Below are 18,269 nucleotides of genomic sequence, written 5' to 3'. Positions count from 1 at the left end.
CCACAGAAATGGAGGCATTTCCAACCCTCCTCCTCATTTTTAATCTTCAGATTAATGCAGGAAAATGCATATTATGTCCTTTCATATAAGAGTTTACAAAGATCAAAGTCTATCCCTAGAAGATAATTTCTATCATAGCAATATTGTTGTCCCAGTATGCATCTTTAACATTTTTTTAAAAAAAAGGCTTTTGTTGTCAAATTCAGATTCACTTCCATATCTTGATATTTTTAAAAGAAAAGAAAATATTATAGCTGAGTTACTATATTTTTATGTTTAAATCCTTGCCTAATTTAGTGGCATATTCCATAATTTGGGGAACCTGGATTTTCCTATTTTCAAGATTTACCTATTTCCATCTTAAAATGATCAAAATTAGTAAATCTCAAGTTGAACAGTTATTAAACATTCTCTCACTATGGGGCCATGAAAAGAAGGGATGTCCCAGCTAAGAAAATATTTTGTCCCACTTTGGAATGGTCCTAATCATGCTGAATGAAGCACCCCTTTTGTTACCTGGTCTTTGTTGCTTGGGTAGACCACAAACTCTTGTGTGTCAAAGTAAGTGTGCTTGTTGCTTTATGAACAACTATCTTCCTGGGCTTCTAAATCTACAGATGAGCATTCATTTTCCTTTTATCAAGCCACTCTAAATATGGTTCTTGTCAATGTGTCAGTAATCCTTGTGTTTAAGAGACATAAGACACTAGTGCACTGGGACATTCTTTCTGCTCAACTCTTGCTGACGTCTGATGCTTAAAACAGACCATGCTTTCATCCTTCCGTGCATTGTCACAACCCCCTAGGAATATTTTTAAAAGGTGCTGCAGTTACTGGGGGGGTGAACATTTGCCAACCAAAGCATATGCGGGCGCCTTGGATTCAGTCTCTGTGAATGCTGCATTGTAGTTTCAGCTTTACATCAGCCTGATAACAGAAGGGACCATGTCTGGCTTTGGCTACAGGCGAGAGCTTAGTAAATATGAAGAGCTGGATGAAGATGAACTCCTTGCTTCTCTTACCGATGAGGAGCTGAAGGAGCTGGAGAAAGAGTTGGAGGATATTGAGCCTGACCGGAGCCTTCCTGTGGGGCATAGGCAAAAGAGTCTAACAGAAAAAACTCCCACAGGAACTTTTAGCCGGGAAGCACTGATGGCCTACTGGGAAAGGGAGACTAAGAAACTTCTGGAAAAAGAGAGAATGGGGGCATGTGAACAGGTAGGAGAATAACTGCATTAATTTGGCCCAGAAATGACTCATATTCAGTAGAATGGTTTCCTCGCTCTGTATTTTCCATCAAACTAAAAGCAAATTGATCAAAAATGGGTTACCCACCGAGCTCCGGACGGCTCCCGATCTCCGCACTTTCTGCGCTGGCCTGAAGACATGGCTTTTTCAGCAAATTCCCTGACCAACTATGAGGCTTTTAATTTTGGGGATTTAAAATTCGGATTGGTTTTTAGTATTTTATTGTTGTGGTTTTAATTGTGTGAGCCGCTTCGAGTCCTACGGGAGAAGGGCGGCATATAAATTTTAATAATAAATAATAAATAAATAAATAAATAAGAGCAGAAGCTTTAGTAACATATAGAAATTGTAGAGTAAAATACATTTTCTTCCTCTGTGCTGTTAAATTATCATCCCAATGAGTTCATTGCTTCAGAACTCTGCTTCCCAGGATGCTAGTTTACACTGTGAAGAGCTTTTTTTATATACAAATATTCTTTTTACTTGAAGGAACATCCAAAAACGTCATCAAAGCACAAGCTGAGAAGTACTGACATAGCCACAGTTGGAATGATTATGTATTTTTGCTAAATGTCTCACTCATATCTCAGGTTCAGTTACACATATAATATCAAATTCTGTTTAGCATTGTGCTACAACAGATGTGTCCTGCCACATTTCAGACTCATAGCATTTAATCTGCTTTAAGGAAAACTGAATTCCAGCAACAGAAGCTAGTACAAAATGACTCAAGGGAAGATGCTAATTATTGGTTGCCTTTCATGTATTATTATATACATGGAGAGGACCGAATATTTAAGAGTCTTATTTAGATTTTCAAATAATTTATGTGATAAGGGCCTGTGGCAATATGCATGCTAATTTCAATCTATTTCTTTCTATTATTTTGTACATCACATTTTCCAAGATTTCAAATTGTAGAAAAGTGGTAGAAGTTAAGAAAGTGGCATGCATATGTCTGCACTTCAAATATTTGCTTCTGGCATATTGAACGTATAGCAAAGTGAGGACAATGCAAGTATACTTCCTTCTTTTCTTATCATCAAAATAAATTTATTGTCTGAATAAGGCCAGGCATAAATCTCATCACAAGTATTACACATGGTGGTAATTGAAGTTCTTTACTGATTTGTTGAAAATTGTTTCTTGTTGTATCAACAAGTCTCTATCAACTTTCTATCTATCCCTTCTCCTTCCCCTTATCCCTTCCATTCTGTCTCCAACTCCCCAAATTTAAAGTTTTTAAAGAAAGTTCATAATACAAGCTTTATAAACTCAAAAAAAGGTTGGGATGGGAAGGAGCACTGCAGCTTCTAACATGTACAAAAAGTATTGTAATCAAAACATGTGTGCCACCCAGAGTCACTTGTTGAGATGGGCAACTATAGTAATCAAATAAATAATAAATAAAAATCGTACAAATGACTGCTTGACATTTATGGTAGATGATTGTTGAGACAGGTAGATAGGTAGGTAGATACAGTAGATAAAAGATAGAGAGAATGATAGAGAGATACATAGAGGTAGTCTTCAACTAATGACCATAAGTGAGCCCAGAATAACAGCTATAAATTGTTAAGTGGATCACTCTGTCTCTATGCTCAATTTTGTGGTGGTCATTAAGCAAATGCCACAGTTGTTAAACAAATCCATTTTATCTAAAATCATTTTTTGCCATAAACCTGAAGTAAATACCAGCAAAAATCATGGTGACATGACTGTAGAACACTGCAAATGGCCATAAATAAATAAATGCAAACCAGTTGCCAACTGCCCAAAATGTGATCACATGATCACAGTGTGTGTGCGGCCATCGGAGTTCTGGAACTGTGAAGTCTGTTGTAATTTTGAACTGTCACTAAGTAACCAGTCGATAAGTGAGGACTACAGGTAGAAAGCAGATAATGAGCAAGCAATAGAGGAGGGGTGTCAAACTTAATGCTGGCGGGCCGGATCTGGCCCATGGGGTGCTTAAATCCGGCCCATGGGGCCTGTCTGGAAATATCGAAGGACCAGTCCGCAGTGCCTCTGCTGGCCAAAACAGGCTGCATGCGCCCCCTCCCCCATGGCCCGTTTTTTGCCTCCCCGTGGCCTGTTTTTCCTCGGCAGAGTGCTGCAGGAGGCTGGGGATGCCAAAAACAGGCCACACAGGGGCCTTGGGAGACCTCCATATGGCCCATTTTTGGCCAGCACAGTGCTGGCCTGCAGCACCCTGCCGTTCCTGTTTTGGCCGGCAGGATGCAGCAGGAGGTGTCCGTCCCATCTCCCCCTCCCCACTCCCTGCCCCCCCCCGGCCCATGGAGGAGAACTACAATGCTGATCTGACCCTCAAAGAAATCCAGTTTGACACCCCTGCAATAGAGAGAAAGAGCGAGAAAGCTTAAATGACTCTAATTAGAAAATCTATCTTTCAACAGATTTTTTAAACTGTGCCTTAAAGAAGAAAAATGGACATAAATTCACCTCTTCCTATTTTAACCTCCTAAACAAAGGCCATACATTTCAAATTTCAGCCCAGTCTCTATCAGTGATATCATCATAACAACACAGTGCTGACCCTAACAGCCATAATAAGAAAAGAAAGAAATTGACCTATGTCTATCAAAAGATTGGGATAAAGCAAAATCTAAGGAAAATTACAAATACTTGGTTGGACAATAATAAATTAAACTAGAAGAAAAAGATGTCTAAATAACTACAGGTAAGACGGTCTCTCTAGCTAGCCAAATATTACCATTTTTCCATATATATATATATATTTGTTTTTTTTATAACAAAACATTATTTTTCTAGAGCAGAAAGTTGGAATGAAACATGACAACCAGTAAAGAGAGAATAACATTCCTAGCAGCATCCAGATTACAGGTCTTTATTTAACTCTGAAGTGACAGAGTCGTGTTTCATTCTTATCAGAACCCGTCTGAAGGAATTTATCTTGGTGCTTGAGCCAGGGTGTTGGTATGTAGTCCAATACTAATAGCTACTGGTCATCCCGATTTTCCAAGGGCAGAATGAAATAACACTAACAAGCAATAATAAACAATTATAATCCAAATAAGAAAAAAGTAATGACGAAAAGAGCAGGATTTAGAGTTATGTAATTCAACGGTATACCTAAATAGCAACAACAGTCATTATGTCTGGAACTGGGAATGTACAAGCACAGTTAATTCTAGACTTAATTTCAACCTACACTTGACACTGTTTGGCACTTCTCTGAAATTGTTCTGTGTTTCAAGCCCAATGGTTGTAATTCAAGCTTCAAACTTTAAAGACAAAGCACTAACTAACACTGCAGGCATGGAGGCTGCCTGGATAATATTCTTTTACAGTTCAACAGTATTCTAGCTCCCTATCCCAACACACACACATGCACAAGCGCACACATGCACAAACACACAAACTCTGCGGGTGTCTGCCTGTATAACAGCAAAAGGAGAACAATAACAGGTTAGGCATAATTAATGGCCTTGAGTATACTGCTGATACTCCATTTTTCATTGGGGAACTTCGCATGGTTGGAAGAAAACTAATTGTAGCAGTTTGAAAGAGGAATATGCAATAATGGGAGGTCTAAATCCTCTGTGCTTAATTGCTGGATCCAGAATTTGAATATCAGAGTTTTTTTTATGACCTTGGTTATTAATATAGATATTTGTATTCTTCCAGGATTATTTATGCTTATACAATTATACAATTATACAATTTTTCTGCTTATACAATTAAGAGGGCTGGATTATAATCCTGATGCTTATTTTGTAGAGAGGAGGGAACAACGAGTATTTCGGTGAAATTCAAGCAAAAAAAAAAAGGTGTTGTGGTCAATGCAAGTTTAGCAAAGAAGGGATCCAAATAACTTAATTAGGAAGCACTCACTGAAGAAACAAAACTGATAGCATCAACTGTTTTTTTTCTTCATTGACATATCTCTATGTGAGATGTCAACACTGAAATTGTGTGTACTGATTTTGTCCTGTTCTAATAGTGTAGAAGACAGCCAGACAGATTAGAAAGGGATGAGCAACTTTTTCTTGTCCAAAAATCTGACCTGGACTTCGAGTGGCATGCTAAAAATCCATAAATAGGGCATATACACAAATAAAAACAAATGTATTTACATTCATACTTATTTACAATTAATTGTGTTCTATAAATTCATTCTTGTTAAAAATTATAGTCTGGTAACAAAATCAACCAACACCAATATAATGGGTTAAAGGCCTAGATTAGAAAGTGGGAGACCGTGAGTTCTGTCTTGTTTTAGGCACAAAACCAGTAGGGTTACCTTGGGCCAGTCACTCTTTCTTAGCCATAGTAAGGAAGCAATGGCAAACCATTTCTACAAAAGTTGCCAAGAAAACTACAAAGACTTCTCCATGTAGTCATCAGCTATCAAGACTGATTCGAAAGGACCAAATAATAATAATAAACACCCCACTGAGTTAGCTCTCTGGGGATTTTCTACAGTGCTTACAGGGATCTTCTGCAGGATAAAATTTCAGGCTATCCCCTTTTGGAATAGAAGAATAGCTGAATTACACATTATGCTAAGTAAAACATTCTAGAAATTACTCAATTACCAGTCATTTCTTATTTCCCTCATTCAAGATCAGAAACATGGTGGACATGGTGGAAGCTAACTTTCTCTCTTTGAGGGATTTTAAAATGCACCTGTCACTTCCCAGGGTGCTGTTCGCTGAAAATATCCAATATCCAATTAAGGCAAATGGAGGTTAGAGTAGTACTCGTTATGCTATTAACCCTCAGTAATATTGTGAACACTTTCTAATAGATGTTATGACACATAATCACAACATTCTTAAATTCAAACATCTTCAATAAATTGTGATCAGATGCTTACATACATGGAGTATTTTTATGCAAAACTAAATTTGAGAGTACTGCTTCTTAAAACTCATCACGGTGCATAATTTTTCTATAATAATTATCTGGGAAAGCTCACTGAAATGAAATTTGAGGACCTTTATAGATAAAATGTATTTTTATCATTTACTTTTGATTATAACTAAACCTTAATTCCCTTGTAGGATTATAAGCAAGACGAAGAAGAAGAAGATGATGATGGTAATGAGTCAGAAGAAATTAAAGAAGAATATTTTACAGGAACCAACAGTGACATTTCTGAAGAGGCACACAATGAAGATGATGATGAAGAGGACAAAGAGGATGAGAATGAAGGGAATGAGAAGAACAATGAGGAATATGAGGAAGAGGAAGAGGAAGAGGATGAAGATGACAGAGAAGAAGAAGCAAGTAGTACAGATGATGAAGAGGAATCTGCTGAAGAGTGTGAAAAACTTCCAAATACTACAAAGCAAACTTCACTTAACATTAAACTTAAAAATAATGAAAATAATGAAAATGAAATTGTTACCAATGGTCACAATGAAAAGGAAGCAGAATATTTGAACTACAGGATGGGAGCCATGCATCCATGTGGAAATCCAACAGTGATTGAAGATGCATTAGAAAAAGTTAGGAACAATGATACTGAAACTACTGAGGTCAATTTAAACAATATTGAAAATATCACACCACAGATGCTAACACATTTTGCTCAGGCCCTACGGAATAATACTGTAGTGAAGACTTTTAATCTGGCTAACACTCATGCTGATGACAATGTTGCAATGGCTATTGCAGGTATGCTAAAGGAGAATGAATATATTGTGAGTCTGAATCTAGATTCTAATTTTGTCACAGGCAAAGGAATTATTGCGATCATGAGGGCTTTACAGAACAACAAAGTTTTAACAGAATTACGATTCCATAACCAAAGGCACATAATGGGCAGTCAGGCTGAAATGGACATGGTTAAACTTTTAAGGGACAATACTACTATTGTGAAACTAGGCTATCACTTTGAGCTTGCTGGACCAAGAATGAGTATGACAGGCATTCTGACAAGAAATATGGATAAACAAAGGCAGAAACGAATGCAAGAACAGAAAGAACAACAGTCTAGTTGGGATGGAGTACTAAATCCAAAGGCCAAAGCATTGCAGAAAGGAACTCCTGGTTCTTCACCATATTCATCTCCTAGAAGTTCACCTTGGTCTTCTCCAAAGATTCCTAAGAAAATTTCAGCTCCTCAAAACCAACTTTCACCTCCCAAAAGTTCACCTATGCCTTCTCCAAAGATTTTAAAGAAAGCCACTGCTATTAAAAACCAATCTCCATTCCCATCACAATCGCCGCCTCCATCACCAACTCCCCCACCTCCTCCTCCTCCACCACCACCTCCTCCTCCTTCTCTTCTTCCGCCACCACCTCCTCCTCCTCAAATAGTTGTAGAGAAAAAAGCACCCACCAGGAATATTGCTGAGGTTATAAAACAGCAGGAAAGTGCCAAGAGAGATCTACAAAATAAGCAGAAGAAGAAAAAAAGCAAGAAAAACAAACAACATGAGAATGCAATATTAAAAGAAATTAAAAATTCATTAAAGTCCATCCCAGACAATATATCAGAAGAAGGGTCACGTCCTTCAAGTCGACCTTCTACTCCAGTAAGATCACTCCACAGTGATCTTATGGAGGCAATTCGTGGAAGTAATATAAAGCAGCTAAGGCGGGTAAGTAATTGTAATTTCAGGAGTTGATTTAGAACTGGAAGCAAGTTGGTAAATAATCACACTTTAATCAAAGGATAATCTATAAGGTAATAATTTTTTTATCGCTTTGTTGAAAAAGAGAAAGTACTTCCTTAACTTGCCTCTGGGAATTTGTAGGAATTGAGCACTGACAGTGAGGTCACCTTGATAGATAAGAACCCTCAAGAAGGAACTCCATAGAAAGAGATTCTTACTGAACAGCCTCTCGAACCCTCTCAGCTGGCATTTTTTGATATGGAACAAAATTACACTGCTCCTACAAATCATTGATTTCTCATTGCTGTTCGTTCACATTTCTCCTTTGGGCTAAAAAATAATTTTTTTGCAAAATAAGAGGTCTACTCATCTTTAGATTCGTTCTTGATTCCCACTTCCATCCTACTTTATTATTTGATCCAATTTTTTGTCTTAAAGTGAACTAGCATTTAAAGATAGGACAGCTACTTTGGTTCACAAGAGAGAAATCTTAATTACAGCCAGATATTCAAGACTCGTGTAATCTTGTCATATCAAGTGGGAGGCACCCTCATTGGATTTAAAGATAGGAGGGAACCTCAGTGTTCAAGATGAATTGGAAGCAAACCATTTCCGGTCCCTCAGTGGTGAAGGTTACGTGATTTTTCTGACAACTACTCAGTGAAAATAAAATGGAGTCTTTTTTCCCCCTGAATCATACAAAGGGAGGAATTTTGCAACTTAAAGTCTGTTTTGGTGTCTTAAACTGCTATGGAGTTGATCATTCCATCTATTTCACACAGTTCTAATGACATTCATATTGTACAGTTACAAGAAAATATCTAATAGGTGGGCTTCAAAATGACACTATGGCACATAATTAATCAATCTTTACTGGAGGACCTGAATTTCTAATATAATTAGTAATCTGTAATCTTTATTGCGGTTCAAAAGCTATTTGCATTTTTGAAATTGTACAGGGGAAATCATTTTTGTTAAGTCATATTTCTCTTATATTAGTAGATCACCCACATTAGGGATGATAGAATTTGGTATTTGTAAGAGCACTCACACAATTGATTTGGGAAAATGCCTCACACATCATGTATGCCAGCTTCTCTAATTGGAAAGGTAATGTTAGGGCAACAGGATGTGAAAGCAAAACGAAAACAAAAAAAACCCACCTTCCTATGGGTAATCAGTTCTATAAAGAGAACACTTTATATGTCAGTGAGAGTTCTACAAGTATAGGTATTCAGTTCTAATGTGCTAAAGTAATTGATAGATATCCAGAAAAGTAATACAAAAGGAAGATCTGATTTTTATTGTGTGTCTACTTACCCTTTTAAGGGAAATGTAATCATTAAAAGAATCAGCTCAGAAATCAGGTCTATTTTAACATTTGATTGATCTACATTATAATATTCTACCAATTGTCCAACATTTACTTAGCGTTGTTGTTTGCATTTGTACAGATAAGAACAATGTGTACTTGAAAAAGTAAGGAATCCAAATAGTCATTGGAATTAAGTATACTTGTTCCAAGAACAACTTAATTTAGGGGAAAGAGCGAACAAATTCTTTTGTAACCTGGAGTCACTTTTTTTTTCAGTACAACAGTAATAAATATTTATTTATAAAAAATTACGTATTTATAAAATTTATTGGCTGCCAAATATTTACCTTCTTTACTATAAGGTAAATATTATTTATTTATCAAAAATACTTAGAGAGAGGAAAATGGAAGGAAAGGAAAAGAGGTATAAGAAAAGAAAAGGCTACAAACAATGGGCGAGTATATTTTAAAAACCATATAACAGTGATTCAAATTTACCTATTAGAATATTTTGTATTAACTTAAAAATGTAAATCATTTTTTAAAAAGTTATCTTGGCTATTGAGCACTGGGGGAGTGTAGTTGATGATCTGGTGTGAGGGCGGATATGTATGTATGTATGTTTCGGGAGGGATTCTAAGTGCAAAAGTCCTTTCAACTTCAAGCACTTATGGTATTTTGACTTTAACTTTCCATGGAAAAAATCAACCCCAATCTGAAGAGGGGAATTGAGATGTATAAAATGCCCAATTTATCTGTTCAATGCTTCAATGCCCTCCTCAGATTAACCAAGCCAAACTCACTGTAGAAGCTGTGGCCCAAAATTTGGGGCCCACTTTTGAAAAGCATAAAGAAAAATAAAATTATGTTATTCAAAGTGACATAGCTACCATGATTTTTGCAGACGTAAAGGCCATTCTGTTCCAATAGTGCAGGGGCCTCAAAACTTGGCAACTTTAAGACTTGTGGAGTTCAAGTCCGAAAATTCCTCAATCAGCCTTGCTGGCTGAGAAATTCAGGGAGTTGAAGCCCACAAGTTTTTAAAATGCCAAGTCTGGAGACCCCTGCAATAATGGATGGAAAAGTCCTCAGTTTAAGAGGGGACTTGATGAGTTTTAAGGAGTGAATCTATGTAACTTAAGATATACATTTTGCTGCTTCTCCTCACCTCTCAGTAGAGATTCTAATTTTTGATCACATATGCTCACACTGAGATAACACTGTTTTACATCCTTGCCATCAAGCCGAATATGTTTCTAAAACATCTATATGTTTTTACTATTACAATACACAGTACAATAGGACATTGAAACCTGTGGGATTTTCTCTACTTAGATGATTTATTCTTTTAATTCTAGTTCATGTTCCTAATGTAAGCAAAACACCTTTCTTTTTAGGTGGAGATCCCGGAAGCTCTGCGATAAAAGTCAGCCATGAAATGAAGATTTGTACAAATTCTCAAAGAGGTACTCAATCATTCTACAGTGATAAAACGGGCTGATGTAAACAGCTTCAAAAGTACACTCTTAGATTTGAGATATAAATAAAAAGTGCCTTTGAAACTTCAAGCAATACTTTGAAGAATTCAACAGTCTTTTTGTAAATATGGAGAGTACTTTTTTTTAATTTAATAAGATTTCTCAGAAGAAATAGTTTATGTAGTTATTTATGTTGATATCAAGTAGCACTTCATGGAACATGTCCTTTCTATTAAAAAAGCACCTGTTCAATTCACTGTGTTTCTTTGCTTGCATCATACACTTGCAATAAATATGTTTTGAGTTTCTAAGTGGAAAAAAACAGTATCTGTCTTGGTTTGTTGTGAAAAGTATTATATGGGTTAAGAACAGTGGTGAGTTTCTACTGGTTTGCCCTGGTTCGGGCAAACTGGTAGTGGCAGCGGTGGGAGGCTCCTCCCACCCACCGGATGTTATCATGGACGCTTTGCACATGCGCAAAAACGCCGTGTGTGAGCAAAGAATGCACGCACGCATGCTCACAGGTCTGAACCAGTAGCAAAGGTAAGTGGAACCCACCACTGGTTAAGGAGTACTAAGTGATAGTCTGAGAAGAATCTTTCTACGCTGAAGATTTGGTGAGGATTTGTGTGGTGTTATGATCATTACATGAAAAAAGCTAGAGATGCTTGGTGCCATGCTCTGTGTGCATGGTAGCAGTTGTAAACAGCAGCTATAAAATTCAAAAGTTGATTTCCGCAGTCAAGTGGAGCTTTATTATAGTATGTCATATTAGCACACATTTCATCAGAAGAATTTTGTTTCACAAGAGTGATTAACAAGATCGATGATTGGACATTGTGGCTATTTAGTGACTTATGGCACATGGACGAAACATCTCTGTGATTTTCTTGTAGACTGTGCTAGATAAAATTGCACTAGCAAGTTAATTTTACCAGTTTTCTATTCCTCTTTGACCTAGAGAGAATTATGAGATTTAGTGGCCTGTCATATCATTGTCCCTTCTGGGCTGTCTATGAGGATTGCATGTGAGATATACTGCTTCCAATGGTTCTCCTTGTTCTGCTCATTATGACATGTTTGACAGGGCTTGGCAGCTTCCCCTCTCCAGGTTAATATTTACATGAAGTCACTGACAAAGATCATCCATCAAGATGAGGTGAGTATCCACACTGGATATATGCCAGTAATATCAGGTGCATGTCCACTCCAGGAGACTATAAGAACCTTGGTGGGTGAGGCTTACAGTCAGTTCCAGCAAGACCTTGATTCTAGGAGTCATTGGAACACAGTAGTATCCCATCTTTGATAGATGGGCCCCCATGCAGAGCAGGTTACCTTGGACTCACAGCTTAGAAGATCAAGTGGAGTCATGGCCAGAAAGGAGTTTTATCTGCTCAGAGTCATTTTTGGTTGGAGTCACATATAAGCCTTGGTGAGAAACCAAGTATATAATAAACAAATCAATCAAACTGTGGTTATACTGCAATACTCCAGTACTGCATTATTAAGACCTTGAAGAAGAAATAACATTACACCCAACAAATAAACCATGTTTACTAAATGCCAGTTTCTTTTAACCACTTTGGAAGGCTGCGAAAGACGATGATGATGATGATGATATTAAATTTCTAAGATGCCCAACTCTCAATTATTATAATCCATGTAATGCAGATGGAGAAATCGATATTTAAAATGAATTTGCTATCCATAAAATAATACATACATGGTGGAAGACCATAGTTAATTAGGCATTACTAAAAACATGTAAAAAACATTGTTGCCATTCAAAGCATGCTTGCTATTGAAAACATTGCTGTTTAATGGCAAAGCTATATGTCCAAAATGCAGAAGCTAGCAAATGATTCCCTCCTTGAACTTTGTGAAACTTTCCTTAATTTCAATTCTTCAAGACTATGGGTCCTTGGGTTACAACTGTTCATTCAGCAGCCATTCAAAGTTACAATGCTGCTGAACGAAACAATTTACAACCAGTTCTCGGACTACCCAGTGTACCTGTAGTCATGTGATCATAATCTGGATGCTCTGGAGCCCGGCTTGTGATTATGACTTTACAGCAAATCATGTGACCACCATTTATGATCTTCCCTGGTTTCCCACAAGCAAAATCAATGAGGAAGGAAAAGTTGTAAGTTGTTTCTCTAAGTTGTTCCCACTGCTCCCCCCCTCCCCACAGGAGCCTCCCTATGAAGTACAAGAACCCAGGGATCTGATACTCCATAGAAGCTCTCTGTTCACTTGCAGTGAGAACCACCAGCCTGCAGCACTCCCCCACCTGTTCAAAACTCTTCCCACCAGCTGCTTGACTCCAATCACAGGAGATTCGCTCTTAATGACCAGCACAATCTTTGAGTTATGATGGGAACCAGGATTGCTGGGATTGCCATTGTTAAACAATGCAGTCATATGCCATCATGCTTTAAGTGTATTGCTTAATGACAGAAATTGCAGTCCCAATTGCTGTCATAACATGAGGACTATCTAGATTGAATTCTTTTGTTTGCTTTAATCTCCAGGGAAAAAAGCATGCAACTAAGTGTGTAACAGGCAATTATAAAAAAACTAATTTGGGAATGCATAGAGGCTGCAAAATTACGTGCTTTCACTGTACTTTTTCTCTGATCAATAGTTTGGAAACAAATGAGGTTGGAGGAAATATTTCAGAGGTGCTCCTGCTGACCTCTTATTATTCTCTGAGTCATTCCTGTGATTAGGAGAAAATTACAGGAAGAGTATTTGCAAATTCAATAAAAGCATCTAAATCTCCTTTTCTTTCCATATTTGTAGCCTATAAAGCTACAACAAAAAGTTGCCCTCCTCTGCCCTCAAGCACACAGAAAATTTATACAAATTCAGCATGATTTGTTGAAAGAACATAAAATGTGTGTCAGTAGCATACAATTAGAAGGTTTAGCACACTGAAAGCATTTCGGTTTTTAAAGATAAGAATTTCTAAAGAATACACTATTGCAATACACTATTATGTTTCCTTTCATTCTTCTATTTGTCCAGTGCAGATACTTATCTAGATTGCATTATTTATACAGAATTAAGCAAAAAGAGTAGCTGCATCAGCTTGTTCCTACATTATTTATACATTTAAGTCCAAGTGTATTCAGAGGAATTTACTGCTCACCATAGTGGATCAATGCAATACAGGTAGTACTCACTTACTGATGATTACTTGTTCAGTGACTGTTTATACTTAGATAGCACTGAAAATAGAGATTTATGACTGGCTCTTGAAGTTGTAACTGTCATAGCATCCCTACAGTCATAGGGACCTTATGCATCCCTACAGTCATGATCTTGTCAACCAACTCAGAGTCCTACAATCACATGATCACCATTTGCAACCTTCACAGCAGCTTCCAACAAGCGAAGTCAATGGCTAAGCCAGCAGGAAGTTGCAAATCACAGTCATATGATATCATGCTTAACAACTGCACTGCTTAGTGATGGAGTTACTAGTTCCTACTGCGGCCAGTGAGGACTATTTGTAACTATCTTAGAAAAAAATATTCTTGTGCCACGTGACACAGATGGTTGCTTTGGATAAGTCATAATTCCCATTTTATACCGAGAATACACTCCCAGCTGAGAAGATATCAGCCTGAAAAGACAGCCTGAAAAGATGAGAGTTTTTCACCACATAAAGTCAGCATCCAATTTAAATGAATATGATGTGCATGAAATATGATCTTACTAACCATCATTATGAAAAGTACTGTACTTTTGGATACTAAATTCTAATAAAAATTGTTAAGGACTATACTTGGCAGAATCATAGATTAAAAGTTGTACTGTTCTAACATATATTTGCATTAGAGTCAATTTTTAAGTGCTTTAATAAAATTTCTAATGTGATTTGTCAAGCTAATGGTTTTTACTATCAGGGCAACAAACCTTAGTTAGTCTTCCTTTAACAATAGTCAAGTTTTCCTCAAGTTGAATTCAAGATGTTCATGCAGGGTTTTTTTGGCAGCAACATGGAAGGAGTTTGCCACTGTCTTCTTCAGAAGTGTTTTTTTTCAAGTGTAAATTCTTTCTGATGGGGTCTAAATCCAAATACTAATGAGATCCAATCCTGCTTAACAAGTTCTGTTCTAATCCTGTTTTACAAGTTCCACCAAGGTTAGCTCCCTGCTGCCACTTGCTGCCTTTGTTTTATTGATTTGCAAGTCCTTCTATGCTTGAAATCTACTACATAAAAGTAATTTATGTAGCAATATTCAGAATACTTGAACTTTAACCATTTGTTCAATGACAGTTCAAACTTACAGCAGTACTTTAAAAAGTGATTAAAGACCAATCTTCATAGTTAATGGTTTTTGCAGCATCCCATGTGGTCACATGATCAAAATTCAGGTAATTCAGCTGCAATATCCTCCAGTCATGGGATCATCATTTCCAACCTTCCAGAGGCTTCCAACAAGCAAAGTCAATGGGGGAAGCCAGATTTACTTATCAACTATATGATTCAATTAAGAACATGGTGATTTGCTTAATAACTATGGGGGGAAAGATCATAAAATTGGATACAAGTCAATGACTGCATTGCTTAGCAATGGACATTCTGATCCCAGTTTTGGTCATAAGTTGTGGACTACCTGTTACATGATAATCTACCGCCCAATTGGGCCAACATATTCTTCGCTAGCTAGACTATTAGTTTTGAGTCATGAATGTGAGGTGGGCAGCTATATAAATTGAATATTTATTACTTTATATTTACTTTTGGTTGCCAATACTGTGTGGTATGAGAATGAGATATGGTGCACAGTGAAGATTTCTCAGCTGCTGTTTCAGTTGCATTTTCATTTGCACTCAGAACTTGGGACTATCTTAAGGTCAGAAGTATTTGACAGCTCAAGTCCCTTTGTTGTTCATTCTGCAGGCCACTTTTTCACTCAAACACACAGGGAAAGTTTCCAGATTGATAAAGGCATTACCGGTATATCATTAGGGCTGCAATGAAGTAGATTCTTTTTTCCTCTTCTTTCCAATGATGTAAAATAGATAGCACAAAATTAGAACCTTGGCTAGAGCAGAATAAAAACGGAAGGTCGTATCTGAAGCGCTGTCCTTGGGTTTCTTGGAAGAACTCCTAGCCTCTAAAATGACAGCACAGCTGTTCATAGAAAATTGTGCACAAAGATGACTAAATTCTGTATCTAGTTCTTGGACTATGCAGTGCTGCTACTTGTCATACTTGTAGCAATGATCAAATAACAGCTGCTGTGACAACCTGGCTATAGTTCAAGCATACCCTGGCAGAGATTCAGATTGATTCCACGATTAATAAGGGTTATAATGGGGACCTTATGTTCCTTTTTTTGCTCACCACTTTGGATAAAATCTCATATCCAATTTTTTTTGGTCTAATGGCAGATAAATTCCAACAAACAAGTTCTGCAAATTTTTTATGAACAATCAGTTACATGACTTGCACAGATATATCAAGTAGAATTCATTCCCAGTAGCTGAAATAAGTGGCCAAAAAAACTCACTAGTGGGCAAAAAAAGGAACAAGAATCTATTGGGGAAATCAAGAAAGGGGATCTTTTAAAAAATTGTTTTCTTATTGTTTCAAGGCTGAACATATCAATATTTGTTTTATATATAATTGCAGTTCTTTCACAGCTGTACAGTTCAGGGTTCTTTGAAAATTTCATGGGCTCTTGATCTGCAGCCAGAAAGCCTCATTAAGAAAGGCAATGTTGATAGAATCTGCAAAGCAAATTGATCGAAAACAATAGATTTTATACAACCTTGAACCACCCATGTGGCTATCTTTGAAAATGGAAGTTTAGATTGCCCTTAGATCTTATTCAGGTGGGAACTTCAATCAGATTGACAGTGGTTACTCAGCTTTTTCTCCTATAAACTAATTCTTGGCAAAATTATGCATCTGTAGAACAGAATGGAAGAATTAAGATAAAGTTATTGTAGTATCTCTTATTTATTTATTTATTTATTTATTTATTTATTTATTTATTTATTTATTTATTTATTTATTTATTTATTTATTTATTCAATTTATATATGCCGCCCTTCTCTGGACACTCAGGGCGGCTTACAATGTGTTAAGCAATAGCCTTCATACTTTTGTATATACCTGCTTAGTAGGGCTTTTGGCCCACCCTAAGCGGTGTTCTTTTTGATACAAAGTCAGCTTATTGCCCCCACAATCCGGGTCCTCATTTTACCTACCTGGAAAGGATGGAAGGCTGAGTCAACCTTGAGCCTGGTGAGATTTGAACTTGCAGTAATTGCAGGCAGCTGGTGTTACTTAACAGCACTTTAGTCTGCTGCACCACCAAGGCTCTTTGGGGTGATGTGTGTAATGGCATAGCAGGTTTGTATTATAAACAAGATCATAAAATTAAAGAAGACTGCAGAAAAAGTTGGGAATCATAGGAATCTGGCTAAGTCAAGGAACTGTCCTAAAGAAGTTGGTAATTTATAATTGTTGGTCAAGTCTGTCTTCTCCATTATTGAAATTGCATTTTGGCAGGGTTATGCTTATAAGGAGGAGCTGAGCCCATTGATGTGTGGTGAGATCTAGGCTGAAAGTTAGACATTCCTTGGAATAAATCATTCCTTGACTGCAGACTTCCAGAGAAGGCCATAACTTGGGTGAATCATTTAAAATTTATCTACATAAATGTTAAAGCATGGTTGGATGAAACCAAATGCAAGAAAGTATTGCTTCTAACTGGTTCTTGTGTCTCAAGCAGAAAAACCTTACTGACCCAGCAATAAAAATGGAGTATTACAGCACAAAGTAATGCTTATTCTGAAGTGAGTCCCACACTGAGGGTTAATCTCCTTCTCCTTTTGTTCTTGTCTAAGAAAAAAAAAACAAAAAACAAAAACAAAAACAAAAACAAAACCCCCACCCCAGGATTGTGCTGTAGTGCTGTGATCCAAAGCATAACCGTTGGGTCAACAGGACATGCAGATTACAATTTGATTACAATGCCCTAGCTACTATCTTGTTATTTTCTCTCTCACACACACATAACTAGCTTTACCTAATGTAATCATAATTTAGCCAATTTTGTATATTGGTTATTTACCTAACACAATCATAACTTAGGCAGTTTGGTATAGTGATTAAGTGCTGGAGAACAATTCAGGAAACAGTAAATTCTAATCCACTTTAGGTATGAAAGCCAGCTGGGTGACTTTGGGCCTAGCATTCTCTTTCATCCAACTCAATCTCACATGGTTGTTGTTGTAGGGAAAATAGGAGGAGGAAGGACTATTAGATAAATTCACTACTTTGAGTTACTTATAAACTAAGAAAGGTGAGATAAAAATCAAATTAAAATAAAGTTAGTCCTAATGATTTCATGGACATGACTGCAATTTTCTGGGTGACAGCAAAAATAGTTTGTGCTGTTGTATATGAGTCTATGTGTTTTCTATTTTTTAGTTCAAACTACATACCTAAGGTTTCCATCTGTTCTAACCAGGCACAACCCTGCTTAGCTTCCAAGCCCAGATAAGGTCAGCCCTGGACAATTTTGCAAAATAACCTCAGACAAATTCACAAAGACTGCCAAGATTTTCTTCTTCTGCATAAATGCATCT

General features: G+C 37.0%; 1 protein-coding gene across 1 annotated transcript; it reads left to right on the top strand.

Moving 5' to 3' along the window:
• Nucleotides 1–809: 809 nt before the first annotated feature.
• On the top strand, nucleotides 810–10,926 carry LMOD2 (leiomodin 2). Its single transcript, XM_070946828.1, has 3 exons — nucleotides 810–1,218; nucleotides 6,297–7,841; nucleotides 10,569–10,926. The coding sequence occupies exons 1-3, from the start codon at nucleotides 946–948 to the stop codon at nucleotides 10,593–10,595; spliced, it is 1,845 nt and encodes a 614-aa protein (XP_070802929.1). The 5' UTR covers nucleotides 810–945; the 3' UTR covers nucleotides 10,596–10,926.
• Nucleotides 10,927–18,269: the final 7,343 nt, after the last annotated feature.

Source organism: Pituophis catenifer, unplaced genomic scaffold, assembly GCF_029215685.1.
Source record: "Pituophis catenifer annectens isolate HBS135680 unplaced genomic scaffold, rPitCat1.0.hap2 SCAF_7, whole genome shotgun sequence".
In the NCBI taxonomy this organism is placed as follows: domain Eukaryota; kingdom Metazoa; phylum Chordata; class Lepidosauria; order Squamata; family Colubridae; genus Pituophis; species Pituophis catenifer.
The sequence above is the reverse complement of the archived record's forward strand: the minus strand, read 5'-3'. Positions and strand labels throughout refer to the sequence as shown.

Excerpts from the sequence above, each read along its gene's own strand:
- LMOD2 (XM_070946828.1), top strand. The coding sequence starts at position 946 with ATGTCTGGCTTTGGCTACAGGCGAGAGCTTAGTAAATATGAAGAGCTG. Across the intron at positions 1,219-6,296 it reads GAATGGGGGCATGTGAACAG|GATTATAAGCAAGACGAAGA; the intron begins GTAGGAGAATAA and ends ATTCCCTTGTAG. Across the intron at positions 7,842-10,568 it reads ATATAAAGCAGCTAAGGCGG|GTGGAGATCCCGGAAGCTCT; the intron begins GTAAGTAATTGT and ends CTTTCTTTTTAG.